The sequence below is a fragment of the Trichosurus vulpecula genome, chromosome 1 (assembly GCF_011100635.1).
Source record: "Trichosurus vulpecula isolate mTriVul1 chromosome 1, mTriVul1.pri, whole genome shotgun sequence".
Classification (NCBI taxonomy): Eukaryota; Metazoa; Chordata; class Mammalia; order Diprotodontia; family Phalangeridae; genus Trichosurus; species Trichosurus vulpecula.
The window spans coordinates 167,054,311-167,069,604 of record NC_050573.1 but is presented as its reverse complement, the minus strand read 5'-3'; the positions used below and the strand labels follow the sequence as shown (position 1 = coordinate 167,069,604).

Genomic DNA, 15,294 nt, shown 5'->3' with positions numbered 1-15,294 from the left:
AAACCTCTTATAGAGAGGATTACAGTTCAGTTTTGGGTTAGATGACCTGGCCTTTGAGTTCCCTCCCAATTCTGAAAGTTTGGGATTTGTAATTCACAAATCTCTTTAATTGTTGTTAAAAGCTGGGGGGGGGGGGTTGCTTTTAAATTTTTTTTAAACAAAATTGAAATCTCTTAGAAGACAGACTGTGGTGGGGTGGGGGGTGGGGGGGAGTGGATAGGTGTTATGAATCCATATTCTAGTTTTATTCTGACATAAATTTCTTCCTTTCTCATTCAGCATAACTTTCTTTAAGAAGCTTTCCTAAGTGATTTTTTAAAAAAATTACCTTTAAAAAGATGACTTTATAAAGAATGGCATGGAAATTTTACTAAACTAGGTTTGGATTAGGTCTGTAGAATACCAAAATATCCAGTCAATTGGGTAAAAATAAACAGAAACCAGGCAGTTCAAGCAAAAATACAATCATACGCTTTGCTGTTGTTTTGTCTAATAAAGCAACCAACTAACTGATTATTGTTTTTGTACCTTGCAAGCAAACTGCATTGGCAGACTTAATTCCAGGGTTCCAGTCTTTCTTGAGGAACAATTTAGTTTTCTTATTAACCAGTCTGGGGTGTGTGTGTTGGGGGAGGGGGAGCTCAGACTAGAAAATTTTTTTTTTCTGTCGTGGGGGATTTTCAATATTTCTAATGTGCTCTAATATGTCTAAGATGTAAACTGTTTGGTGAACAAATGACATGCCTTCCCCACTAGCAATTGTCCTATATCTTTCCCCCCTTTTTGGATTAAACTCATTGAGAAGGCCATATAGTGCCCAAACTTCCTTTCCTCTCACTTTCTTTTAAAGTCTCTACAGTCTTTCAATCTCAATTTCACCAAAACTACTCACTTCAAAGTTACCCACCCAGCTGCATTTCTTTGAACTGGACTCCATCATGTCCCCACAGCTGGGTATCTTCTCTTCCCTTTCACTTGGTGATCTCCTTCACTTCAGGACTCATCACTCTCTTTTACTTACCCCTTATATCCAATCTCTTGCCAAGGCTTGTTGATTTCACTTTTGTAACATTTCTCAAATGCATCTCCCTTTCTCTTTGGACACTGCCGTATACTGGTGCAAACCTTCATTATCTCTCCCCTGAACTACTACCATAGCCTCTTGGTTGGTCTGCCTGTCACAAATCTCTCCCCACTCCAATCCATCCTCCACTCAGCTGGCAAAGTGATCTTCCTAAAGCTCAAGTACAACCATGCCAACCTGCCTGAATTCAAGAAACTCTTGTTACTCCGTATAACTTACAGGTTTAAATATAAACTTCTTTGGCATTCAAAAACCTTCATACCCTTTGGTCCTCTGCATTTCCATCTTTGTACACCTCACCTCACCAAGTACTCTGTGATCCAATGACACTTGCTGTTCCTCAAACAAGACAGTCCATCTCTAGGCTCCTGGCATTTTCTTTGGCTGTTCCCCATGCATGGAATGATCTCCCTCCTTATCTCTGCCTCTTGGCTTCCCTGACTTCCTTCAATTCCCAGCTAAAATCCCACCTTCTAAAAGAAGCCTTTCCTGATCCCCCTAAATGCTAGTGCCTCCCCCTGTTGATTATTTCTAGTTTATCCTGTATGTAACTTGTATGTATGGTTATTTGTTGTTTCCCCATCAGACTGTGAGCTCCTTAAGATCATGGATTGTCTTTTACCTTTCTTTTTATCTCCAACACTTAGCACAGTGCCTGACACATAATAAGTGCTTAATAAATGTTTATGAACTAACTTTGTTTGATTTGTTTCCACTTGGAAATTATGACTAGACCAACAGATTCAACTACCAAAATATTTTATACTAATCAATTTATTAAAAAATTTAAAAATTATCTTTATTTTGAAAGCTGGATAAAATTGCAAATGAGTAAGCCAGAAGATGGCGTTGAAGATTAACCATGTTATTTTTGAACAAGGTGCACTTGTGCTGTTTGAAAAGCTTTCCTTCAATGACTGTTGTTTTGTACTTTTGAAAGTGGAGGATGTGGATGTGTGAGGGAAATGATGAAACTGACTAAACCTGTGCAGAGAGGACACGTGTATGAAAGGCTGAAACCCTCTAAGAATGATTTTTTGTTCCAAATCCTGTCCTTCCTCCACCTCTGTCACTTTATCAGTATTTTAACGAAAAGGAACTTAAGTGATTTAAAAAGAATAGGGACCACAATCCAAATTACTATAGGGATTTTTGTTATTTCACAGTCCTTGGCAAGTTTTATTATTTTTATTTTTGTTAGGCACCTCTCCTAGGGAGCAGTCTCTTTATGACATGAAAACTGGTTTCCAAGAGGGAATTGGAGTCTGGGGACAACAGAATATGTGCATAATTTATTTTCCTTCTTCCCTATCTTTGTAACTTAGACTGGGAGGGGCAGTTTGATGCATCCAAATACTCTCAATCTACCTTAATCATAGACACAATAGGGCATGGACATTTGACTTAGTGTATATACTGTATGGGAGCCAAACTCAGATAGTGGACAGAGGGATGGCTTTGTAGAAGACCTAAGATGAAACCCTGCCTTGGATTCTTCTTGGCCATATGACCCCATAGAGAAAGTCACTAAAAAGGTTCCGTGCCCCAGGCAACTGTCAAAGAATAAGTTACAAAGCAATTGCCAACCTCTATTGGTGAAAGGAGGTTCCACAGGGAGGAAATCACGGGTCCAAACCAAATAACAAACAAAAAGGGGTTTTTTTGGGTTTTTTGGGGGGATCGTGCTGCTTCCTTACTTCCACAAATAGGTAGGTTTCTTGGTGTCACTTAGAGGCTGCTGTTACCGTTGCTGGTATCATCATCATCATCATCATCATCATCTTCTTCTTCTCCTTCTCCTTCTCCTCCTCCTCCTCCTCCTTCTCCTTCTTTTTCTTCTTCTTCATCTTCTCCTCCTTCTCCTTCTCCTTCTCCTTCTTCTTCTTCTTCTTCTTCTTCTTCTTCTTCTTCTTCTTCTTCTTCTTCTTCTTCTTCTTCTTCTTCTTCTTCTTCTTCTTCTTCTTCTTCTTCTTCTTCTTCTTATCTTAATAGTACTATCCAGAACTTCTAAAGAAACTCTTGGGCACAATGGTTAACTCTTTACTTCCCTCCTTTTTTTCTTAGGACTCCAACTCTAAATTGTCAAGCGCGACAGTGGGGTGGATAAGGGGAAGAGGCGGAGACTCTAGCATCCACTGCCAGACGTAAACTCTCCCAGGCTGCTGTATAGACAGTTCCCTTGAGGTCCGAGGAGTTTCCTCGGCTGCTAGGGAGGCTGGAGTGGCTAGGGAGCAGGTCTCAGTCTTTCCCCTGCAAGCGTTGTACGAATTTAGGTCTCCTTTTTCTCTCCTCCTCCCACTCTCCTCCTCCCATTCTCCTCCTTCCCTTCTTTCTCCTCCTCCTTCTCCCCCTTCTCTCCTTTTCCTTTCCCTCTACTCTTCCTCTACCCTCCACAATTTGTGCTTCCGCACACACACACACACAAAAGCCAATTCAGTCACTACAGTGCTTTCCAGATCGCACATGTGTCCCCGCCCGGCCCCTTATTAAAATAGCAGAAATTCAAGTAACAGAGCCTTGATCCCCGCCCTGGGAAGCCGCGCCCCCTTCCCGCCTCCCTCCCAGTCTCCTCCCTCAGCCTCCACTCCTCCCTACCCGAGCCGTCCTGACCCCCTTCCCACCCCCCTCCTGTCCCCGCCCCGAACAGGGCTTTCACGCTTCATATAAAGTTCCTCTTTTTCCCCCTCAGGGTTGTAGTTTCACCACTTTTAGCTTTGGAACCCAACGCCAGCCCTCTCTTCGGAGGCTGGGGATAGAGGTAAGAGCTGCTGGTCCCGGGAGCCTCTGCCAAGGTGGGAGGAAAGTACTAGCCAAGGGGGTCTGAGAAAGGTTGTGTGAAAGAGAAGGGGTATCCCTGGGAGTCTCAGCTGGGAGGAAATGAGCAGGGCTACCCCGAAATTCGCAAGCGCTTTTCAGAACTGAACAGGTCACATGCAGGTGATGGATGGTTACAACAGAACCGCTGTCACTTTGCACTGCTGCTGGAAGAGAACCCTGTAGGGTCCCTGCGTGCTGAGTGAGGATTCGGGAGAGAAATCCACGTGCGTGGAGAGGAGGAGAGGAGAGGAGAGGAGAGAGAGAGAGAGAGAGAGAGAGAGAGAGAGAGGGAGAAACAGAGTGACAGAGTGTGAGTGTGGGGGAGAGAGAGAGAGAGAGAGGAGAGAGAGAGAGGAGAGAGAGAGAGAGAGAGAGAGAGAGAGAGAGAGAGAGAGAGAGAGAGAATAACTACAATTTTTCCTAGCAGCGGCTAGGGATGCAAGGGAACAAGCGTCTCCTATGTGGCAGGCACTATGCTAAGCATTTTACAAATATTATTTCGGGATGCTATATGACTGACATCACGAGGATATTTGAAATGTGTAGGCTGCCAGAGGCTGTAAACTGTATTTTCCCTCGGGGAAATTTAGAGTGTCTCCAGAGTCTTGGTGCAATGTTAGGCTTTAAACTAAGACTTTGGGAAGACCCTGTATAAGTCCCCTTGCGCTCTGGGCACTTTGCTAAAGCTTCACGTGGTGGCTGCTAACGAGGGGAGGAGGCGGAGGGCAGGGGGCGGGAATATGGGGAAACAAATAGTGGCAGCTATTGGTGAGACCTCGATAGTTTAATTCTTGAGCAAAGGAGAAAAAAAGGGACAGAATTTGAATTGAGTTGCGGAGAATCTCGGAGCTGCCTTTTCCGGCACCTTTCGTAGGTCTTCCGACAGCGGGGCTCTCACGTTGCCAGCTCTGGATCAGAAGGCTGGGAGCGCTCTTAGCTGCTGCTACACCTCCACTTGAGACGCGGGTGGGCTTAGATGCAACTCCTGAATTGACACTGCGCCTCCATCCTCTCCTTTTCTCCGGGCGACAGTGACCAAGGTCACTGCAGGTCCCTTGTAAAATTATCTCAGCTCCTGCCTTCGATACCACTCTCGTATCCCATCGGCTCCTCGTCTGTCTCTTCTTCCCAATCAAATAAACCTTCCTGGCTTTCATCTCTAGTCTCGGGGCCCTGATCTTTTCCTGGTAGTACCGTAGGCACGTTTATCTTGGGAAGGATGGAGAGTGAACTATGGGGTAAGGAGAGCGTGAGTATAGAATCAGAAGGAGTCTCTAAAGGCAGGGTTAACATTTTGCCTGGAAACACAGTGAGGCCAGGGTCGGGGAAAGTTTCCTTTAGCCCGCATAGCTAGGCGTGCTGGGGAAACTGCTCCCACAAGACGTATTCCCAACTGACCTGGTGTGGCAAATAGAAAGTCCCCACGCTCACGTGGGAGGGCATATAGCAGGTTTGGGCAGCCGTGCAAAGTGTAAATAAAAGTGTAAAAGGCGGGTGTTGGGTGTATTGGGAGTGTGCCTAGGTAGGTCAAAACTGGTAAGAAGATGATGCCTGCCAGATGAGGCAACACGGGCCTCTGATGAGGGAATAGGTGGGGGAGAGAGGTGGCTAGCAAGCCCAGCTCAAAGGAGGCTGATCCCTAGGGGCGCGCACTCAGGGCTTCGGAAGTCCCGAAGGTGTGCGGAGGCGAGAAGTGTGCAAAACAGTGTAGTACACACGGTCTCAATTGGGCGAGTTGGAGTCCTAGTAAACCAGAAGCCTCCTTTTTCTCTTGACTGTGGGGTTAACAGGAGGGAGCAAGAGTGAGGCCGAAAAGGCTTCATTGGCGCCTTTGAGCTTCCAGTGTCGGCAGCGACTGAAGGGGCCGGGCTCCTGTTCCCCTATCTCCTCTCTTTAGCTCCGGCCGGGGCATTTGCGAGAGGCGCGGAGGCAGCAGCAGCGGCGGCCTCGGCGGCTGCATCAGGGCACCCGGCGTGCGGGGCATGAACTTGGAGGGAGGCGGTGGCGGCAGCGGCGGCGGCGGCAGCAGTAGCGAGTGCGGGATGAGTTCTGTGAGTTGTGGAAACGGCAAACTCCGCCAATGGCTGATTGACCAGATTGACAGCGGCAAGTACCCGGGCCTCGTGTGGGAGAATGAGGAGAAGAGCATCTTCCGCATCCCCTGGAAACACGCCGGCAAGCAGGACTACAACCGCGAGGAGGATGCTGCCCTCTTCAAGGTCATTAAGGCTTGGGGAGCGAGGAGGAGAGCTGAAAGGGGGGCGGGCTTTGAGCTCCTGACCTGGGGAAATGCCGCGTCCCCAGGTGAGGGACGAAGGGGAGAGGGGGGAGAAGGGAAGCTTGCTCTCACACCCATCCCAGGTCTTGCAAATAACCCTCCTCCAGTTACTGTTTGCAGTAGCAGGCAGAGGAGGCAGGGGCGGTGGTTGGGGTTGTGGGGCTGTTAGGGGAGGACCCGGGAAATGGGTAGATGTCTGTGGGATCGGAACCCTTAGGTACAGTCCCGGTGGAGACCACATGAGAAAACGAAAAGCTGGTAGCTTTCTGAGGTGTTTGCACAAATGAGGGGCCAAGTCACAAGCCCCGAGAGTGCTAGGTGAGCAATATCTAGAAAGAGCTGCTGGCCCAGACAGGGAGACCTCCTTCCCTAGGCGGAGGGAGCAGAAGGGCTTAGGTTTAGAACATAAGACTCTTTTTGTCTCTGTACCCCTGTTTCTGTAGTTCTCTGTATCTCTATTTGGGTCTTTCTATCCCTGTATCCTTGTATATGTCTCTTAGTCTGCAGACAAAACTTGTTCCATTCTAGAGCAGGCTTTATGCTGATCTAATGAGAAAGTAGTCTTGCCACATGTAATGTTACAAAAGCAATGGAGAGAGTCTTTTCTTAGATTTCAGGTTCCTAACAGTTTCGGCAATCCTTCAGAATGTATTCCTTATACAGAACTATCCTTCTCCCCTCCCCAGCACCCTCCCATATGTCTTCAGAGATGAAAAAGAGTTGGATTTTCAATCAGATGATCCAGGTTCCCACCTGAGAAATCCAATCTTACTACCTGTGTGACACTGGGCAAACAACTTCTGACTTTAGTTTCTTCCTATGGGAAATGAAGCCTCAGTTTCCTTATCTGGAGGGGATGATCTTTGAGGCTTCATCCAGATAGAAATCTCTGATTCTAAGATAATGAAACTGATTATTTGAGTAGATAACCACAGCCTTGGCAAAGTCCCAAGCCCTTGGAGCTTTCTTGCTCCATTTTCCAGTCATTTTGACATGGTGACTGTCCAGTCCATCAGTCAGCCAGTTATTCCTCTTACACCATTTCTCTTGAGCTCAACAATGATATTTCTCAAAGGAAATATTGTACTGAAATACTACACAGTTGTGATTTTATTGGTAAAGTGTGATTTTATTTGTAAATTAATTCCTCCATGCAGCTTTTTTTTCAATGACCAGCATTTTAACCTTACACTTCCCTTCTTAACTTTTCCTTCCAGGCTTGGGCACTCTTTAAAGGGAAGTTCAGGGAAGGTATTGACAAACCAGACCCTCCAACCTGGAAGACAAGGTTGCGCTGTGCTCTCAACAAGAGTAATGACTTTGAAGAGTTGGTTGACAGAAGCCAACTGGATATCTCAGATCCATACAAAGTCTACAGAATTGTTCCTGAAGGGGCCAAAAAAGGTAGGGAATTTCCTTGCTGTTGTTATTTTAAAAATCAAATGTTGTTTTCTTGCATTATAAGTTGTTAACAGTGGAAAAACATTCAGTGCTTTAATTCTATTTTGTCAAATTTTTTTTTTCTGTCTTCATACAACCTGCCAGTCAGATTGAGAACTCATAAAGGTTCAGCTTCATTTTTTGAGGCACTGATTTGAGTTTTCTGTAGTATTCTTGTGTGTGAACTTCTCAGATTCTAACTCCAGAACAAGATTCTATCACAACTTTCCCCCTAACCACTCTCCCAAGCTTCCCCATTCCAAACTTCACTATTATGATGAAGGGCATCTCCATTCTCCAAGTCAACCAAGCTCTTAGGTGATGTCATCCTCATCCTTGATTCTTCACTCTCTATTATCCTCCCCCATCTCTAACCTGTTGCCTAGTTCTGTCGATTTTGCCTTCCTCACATCTCTCCTCTGCCTCCTCCTCTCTTCTGGCACTGCCACCACCTGCCTGGTACAGGCCCTCATCACCTCATGCTCTGCCTATCGCAGTAGCTTTTTCGTTGTCTCTGCCCACTTGGACCCATCCTCCACTCAGCTGTCAAACTGATCTTCAAGTGCAGAGCTGATAATTTCACCTCCCTAGTGGCTCCCTATCACGTCGAGGATCAAATATAAAATATTCTATTTAGCATTCAAAACCCTTCATAATCTACCCCCTCTTACTTTTCCAGTCTTCTTACTCCTTATTCAGCCCCATGTACTCTGTGATCCATTAACACTGACCTTTACTTATCCTTAAATGAAATATTCCATCTCCAAACTCCAGGTGTTTTCCCTGGCTGTCCTCCTTGCCTAGAACCATCACCCTCCTTATGTGTGCCTACTGGATTCCTTTAAGTCCTAGCTAAAAAACCCTGTTCTACGAGGGAAGTCTTTCCTGATCCCCCTTAATGGTAGTGCTTTTCCTTTGTTGATTATTTCCAATTTGTCTTGTACATATCTTGTTTGTTCATAATTGTTTGCATGTTGCCTCCACTATTAGACTGTGAGTTCCTTAAACGTAGGCAAACTCTTTTACCTTTCTTTGTGTCTCCAGTGCTTAGCACAGTGCCTAGCACATAGTAGGCACTTAACAAAAGCTTATTGACCGACTACCTAACATCACTCACTAAGAGGTATACTACAGATCCCCTGGCACTTTTTCTTTGATCAGTCGGTGAATTACTCTAGTAATGTCATAGGCCACATTTCTGGCCATAAATAGATAACCACTGGACACTGGGGACTTTGATTATTCCCAAGAGCCTTTAGTGACTACCACCCAAAAGGCTAAACTTAAGTTTATTCACTCTAATGAGTATCCTGCCCATCAATCCTTATAGGAATCATTTTCTCATTCAAAATAAAACTTATAAATATTACCGGCCAATATCTTCTTTGATATATTTTCTGGATTGGACATTTTCTGAGGTCCCTTTTCACTCTGAGATACTGTCATTCTGCATCCAAATTTATTTTTTAAACTTAAATTTTATTATTATTATTTTTAATGTCGTACTATTTCCGCTTTACCTACATATGAATAGGAGCTAAACAATTGGGCTTGGAGGATCCCCAGATAATTATGAACCACTCTTTTGCAATGCCTGCTCCATACCCATCACTACAAACTCAGGTGAGTTGATGAATCTTATGTGAGTAAGTCATAACAAAACAACAAGTGAATTCAGTTTTAAAAAATCAAGCTCATTGTTTATATGGTAAGAAAAAGGAAAAAAAAATCTAACAATTTTTTTTCGTTGGAAAAATTTTTAAACTTTCAAATGGTTTGTTGGTGCATCATTGGTTTAACCAATGATGGGTTTTATAAGAATGTTACATTTGATGGGAGTGGGGAAGGGAAAGAGATAGAGACAGACTGAGAGAGACATATTCAGAGAGAGAGAGACAGAGACAGAGACAAAGATAAGGAGAGATAAGGAAAGAGGGAGGAAAAGAATATCTTTTTTTTCCCAATTGATTCTAAAATCTTCTGGGAAATAGGCCTTTTGTTGAAATTTATAACTTGGGAAGAAGTGCTTTATCATGTGAAACCACAGGGCAGCTGATCCTAGCTGGCTTTTTCTAAAGTGAATTACAGCTCTGTTTGATTGAATCTGGTGGGTGAAGGGAGGTAGTTTTCCCTGTGGTATTTTTGGTGCCAGAGTTTAACCATATGATAAAGCATTGCATAAATCAATATTTTGCCACAGTGCCTTGATTGTATTTTTAAAATATTCTTTAGCTTGTCAGTGAGATGAACAGCTTATTCCAAACTTTTTTATCTGATGTTAGAATCATTCTTGGCCACCTGCCAAATGAGTGAATCCCAGAGAAGTCCAGGAGTATATACAAAGGGAAAATATTCCCTATCAATATGATGATCTGGGATGTATTTCTTCTTTTTTGATCTGAACAGGTTCCAAACTATATGATGCCCCATGACCGTAATTGGAGAGATTTTGTTCCAGAGCAGCCTCACCCAGAAATCCCCTATCAATGTGCAACTGTCCCTTTTGGACCTCGAAGTCACCACTGGCAGGGCCCTGCCTGTGAGAATGGTAAGAAGGATTCTAGTCCTGGTTTCCTTTATCCACAGTCTGTGCTTTTGGCCCACTAATACTGAACTCACTGATAATGTGACCACAGTTTAAAAAATCACTGCTAACCTAGTGTTGTCTATCAGTGACCAAGAGCTTCCCCTTTCTGAGAAGGCTGTAAAGAAAGACTGTTGCAAGCAAATGCAGGGGCAAGACAGTTTGCTGGACTAATGAATATCTCTTTATCCCATTCCTATTAACTGGACTATTCTTTGTCTCTTCTTTTGTCTTTACTGGGAGTAAAACAAAAGACTATTTCTCCTTTGGTGCTAAGTTAATGTATTAAGATTATGGTATAATCAAGTGATACTGAATCTTATCTTAAAGACAAGCCATCGTGCGTCTGATGTCATAGATTTCTTGAGTTCTAAATTTTATTCCCAGCCCTATGATGTGGGCCAAGAACTTTGTCATCCTTTCCCATCTCAGGATTCATGAGACAGTGAGAAAGTGCCAAATAGTTGTGCTCTCAGTGGATAGAATGCCGGGCTTAGAGTCAGAAAGATTCATCTTCCTGAGTTCAAATCCAGCCTCAGACACTTAAAAGCCATGTGACCTTGGGCAAGTCATTTCATCTGTAAAATGAGCTGGAGAAAAACCACTCCAGTATCTTTGCCAAGAAAACCCCAAATGAGGTCATGAAAAGTTGGACGTGACTGAACAACAACAACATTTTCCTCATTTTTAAAATACAAATTTTTGTAACTATTGAAAGGCAATACATTGAAGTGGATGGAGGGCTGGCCTTGGAAAGCCAGGAAAAACTGGGTTCAAGTCTCACATCTGACATTAATAGGTTGTGTGACCCTGGGCAAGTCAGTATACTTATCGATGTCTTAGGAAACTCCTTAATATATTAATTATAAGTGAGTTGCTGATATCTATCAATGGAGGGAGTTTTCACACAAGCGCTCCTATATTGATGAAATTATAAGTGTAGATCAAAAAAAAGTAGCTGTTGCCTCTATCCTACCTTGATTCAATTAACTATTCACATTACTGTCTCTGTTGTGACCTGAGTCTCTCTGAAAAAAAAAGCTGATGGACATGACCAAAGCATTTTAGACTTGAGAGGAAACTTCAGAGTCATATAGTCCAAACCCCTTATTTTAATCTTGGGGAGACTGAAGTCAAGACAGGAGAAGTGACTTTTCTGAGGTGACCCAGGTAGCATTGAGTAGTTGAGCTAGAATTTACATTCCTGCTTTCTAGCCCAAACTCAGTGTTCTTTCCACTACACCTCATTATCTAGATAGGAAATATTTTGTCCTTGACAAGTATTTTTTTGAGCACCTACCATGTGCCTGGTACCATGCTAGATACTGGGGATGCAAAGACAAAGAATTTAACAATCTTTAGTCCCCAAGAGCATTCAACTTTATGCTGTTAATAAAGTATATTATTATTTGATACATGTTTTGTATCTTATATCTACAGCATTCTGTATTCATTTATTTGAATTATTCAGAGATGATTTCCAAGGAAATCATCTTGCCATATTCTTTCCATTTTTAAGAGGAATAAACTAAGATTAGAACAACATTCCTGAGCCCCAGGTCTGTGTGCAGTGGAGCTGGATCTATTAGATTGATAGCCATAAGTATTAACTATGAGACTGTGGTTATAAATTCAGGATGTCCCAAAAGTCTTAGAGAAGTTTAAAGCCTTAATAATTGAAAACTGCACTAAGACTTTTGGGATACCCTGTATATAAGGACAGGGAATGACAGACAAATCTCTGAAGGAAAAATAAGATGAAGCAAATAGAAAGGAAAGTCCATTGCAGAGACTGTCTTTATTAAAAGAGACCAAGGTTGTTCCTCTCCTTGCTCAGCTCCCCCAAACTCATCAAAAGCAGGTTAAAAAAAGTAAACTAAATATTTGAAAAGTTCCCACTCAGTTTTGCTCATGTCAGAAAGTTCAAAGAAAGTACAGAAAATTCTTTGGTTCCAGAACCCACGTGGCAGGATTTGGGGTTCCTCAGTTTCTTCTCTCTGTGCGTCAATTTCCCACAGGCCAAGATTTCAACCAGCCAAGTGGGACACTTGTCTCACAGAGTTGGCATGGGATGCAGTTAGCTTCCAGGTTCTTGGGTTCCTGCACTGGAAGATCCGCCATAATAGACCTCCAGTTTATTTCCCAGATTTATTTTGTGGATTGGTAGGAGGAGCAGCACTGCTTCACGAAGATGCTGCCTCTTGCTGACTTTGACTGCCAGTTAAGAAATTATTTGGTTTTATTTGTAAATACAGGTTGCCAGGTGACGGGCACCTTTTATGCTTGTGCGCCACCTGAGTCACAGACTCCTGGAATACCCATCGAGCCAAGTATAAGGTCTGCTGAAGCCCTGGCCCTCTCAGGTAAGTGCGGTGTTTGTTCTGTCTGTCTGTCTGTCTGTCTAAGCCATAGAGAGAATGTGGTGTCTCACATTTGTGGACTAATTAGTGAGCAGACCTCTGGTGACTTGAACCTCTCTGAAAAAGAGAACTAATCAATAAACATTTATTAGAAGCCTACTATGTGCCAGATGCCATGCTAAATGCTGGGGATACAAAAAGAAGCAAAAAACAGTCCCTGACCTCAATCTAACAATCTAATAGAGAGACAACATAGAAACAGATAAAAAACAAGCTATATACATGATAAATAGGAAATAATTAAGAAAGGGAAGGCACTAGAATTAAGAAGAGTTGGGGAAGGCTTCCAGTAAAAGATGAGATTTTAGTTGGTTTTTTAGTTCCTTTAAGTAAAGGAAGCCAGGAAGCATAGAAATTCATCACTAAAGTGATGTCTTCAGGAAAAAGTGACTTGTTACGACAGGAAAAGTACAAGATGGGGCAGTTAGCACTGGCCTCTTTCCTCTTTCCTGCACATGTAATATATATGTGATATGCATATAACATGTACGCATGTAACATGCACACATGTTATATGCTAGAAGCTAAGCTCGGACTATTGGAAGGAAGCAATAAAAAACAACAAAATTTTATTAAATTAATCCCTTGGAATCATCCTTCTATGTCCTTCTTTCAATGACCATTGTTTGAATTGAGGTCTCTTTATTTTGTTGCTATTGACTGCCTTGTCAATAAATAAAAGGAGATGACAGTTGTAAATCATTTTGCAAACCTTAAAATACTGCACAAATGTTAGTTATTCCTGTTAGCAATAAGAATGATGTTCACAAGTTTCACTTTTGATGATGCACAAGTTTATTCAGCAAATACACATTCAGTGTCCACTGTAGCAGGGTTCAGTCTTAGTAGATGTTACCACAGAGCTTGATTTCTGATCAAGGGCTGACAATAAATGTTTGTTGACTGTCTAAGGAGCAAATACAGGCACAACTTCCAATGCGACAATGATCTTTGCATAAAAATTGGGTTTCTGGATCCCCAGTTTCCTTTATTTTAAGGAATATTTGATGCAGCATAATTGTAGGCCTACCAAAGAAGTTAGATAACTTCTTTGGATTGCATTGTGAAGGGATTTGACCTGCACCATCAGTATTAACCTTTGGTATCACTCGCCTTGAAACTACCCCCATTTTAAAACTGACGTTAGAGACTGTGCTACGTTGGGGTTGGGGGGGAAGGGGTGAGGCTATTTCTTCTAGTGGCTTTTGGATATTTGATTTTCATTGATTGCAGTATCAGAGCTAAAACTGAAGACGTTTGCCTTTGGTCTTCTGAGAAGTCACAGTGACTGAGAATGGCTTTTGAGGGGAGGTGTCTTAGGGCTGTAAGAATTGTGTATGAGAACATCTGTGTTTTTAGAACTTTCATACTCTTTTCGTGGGTACCCCAGTCTGCGTGGGTGCTAGAGGAGTAGGAAATAAACAGCTATTTATGTCAGTGTGACCTTGTGATCACTGACGTCACTGAATGAAATGAAACCTGCCCCAAGAGTCACCTCCAAAAGGCAACACCTCCTCTTTGTCAGTAGATACTTTGCCTGAGCCCTTGGTCTTGGAGTCTTTCTGCAGAAGTGCACTGAGTGCACTAGCTGAGCTAGTTCTCTGGAGTGGAGTTAAAAAAAAAGTTTTTATGGGCTTCATCTTGGGGAGCCTTCCTCGTCAAGATTGATTTGTGTCTTTTGATCCGATTCATTGAAAAAAATGTTTACCTTCCCCACTTAAATATGCACTGCCACTGAAAATATAGGATTAGGGGATCCGAAACCTGCCCAGAGCCTTTGCCTAAGGTTTTAAAGAACTCTAACTACTAGGGCAACTTCTTCCTCCTCATATTGTAAATGCTATTTATTTCCTAAATAGGTGAAACGAATAAGTTTGCATATCTCACCATCTAAAATATTAGAACACACAGTCTTAAGGACTGTTGTCAAACATCAGTGGATAGTTAGATAGGATTTTAATTAAATTTGCTTAAATGTTGCCTTCAAGAAATATTTTTTTTCATTACTGGTTAGGTTGCAAAGCATTTGTGGGTTTACAATATTTCCTTTCATTTTGACAAAATACCATTTTAAAAAAAATCTTCCTTCCCTCCCTCCTCTTCCTTTCCTTTCCCTTCCTTTTCTTTTTCTTCTCTTCCCTTCCCTTTCCCCTTTCCCTTCCCTTTTCCTTTCCCTTCCACTTCCCCTTCCCACCCCTCCCCTCCCCTCTCATTCATTTCCTTTTTCTTTCCTTTCACTTATTTTCACTTTTATCCAATGATTCCCATAAGAATGTCTGCCTATCACCCTGTCTGGAATAAGATGTGGTACTTTAGTCCCCTGATTAATGCCTACTCCAGTCTTTCATGGAGCATGTTCTCAGATTCTGTATCACCCAAAGCTGAAAGCAAGAATAAAGCATCAGTGGACAGAGTACCAGAGACTGGGAAATACCATTCTTTTCATTGGTTGCTGCTGACTCTAGAGCTCCTCTTTTCTCAAGTTTAGAATTAACTCTCGTTTGAAAATCAATTATTGATAATTAGTACAAGACTTGGTATTTTAGAAATATCAGCCCCACCATCAGCAATATGAAAACAAATTAAGTGTCATTTAGGCACGTTAAAATCTTTCAGTGTGATATCTGATAAGATGGGGATAAAATTCTCTTCTGTTGATGTTGACTGTGAA

General features: G+C 42.6%; 1 protein-coding gene across 1 annotated transcript; it reads left to right on the top strand.

Moving 5' to 3' along the window:
- Positions 1-3,786: 3,786 nt before the first annotated feature.
- Positions 3,787-12,566, top strand: IRF4 (interferon regulatory factor 4; the record flags this gene model as incomplete). The annotated part of the gene is given in 6 exon segments (XM_036741389.1): positions 3,787-3,842; positions 5,799-6,120; positions 7,397-7,583; positions 9,154-9,242; positions 10,026-10,167; positions 12,459-12,566. Coding segments are annotated over 5 exon segments (763 nt in total), but the record flags the coding sequence as incomplete, so codon positions are not given.
- Between the last annotated feature and the right edge of the window lie 2,728 nt (positions 12,567-15,294).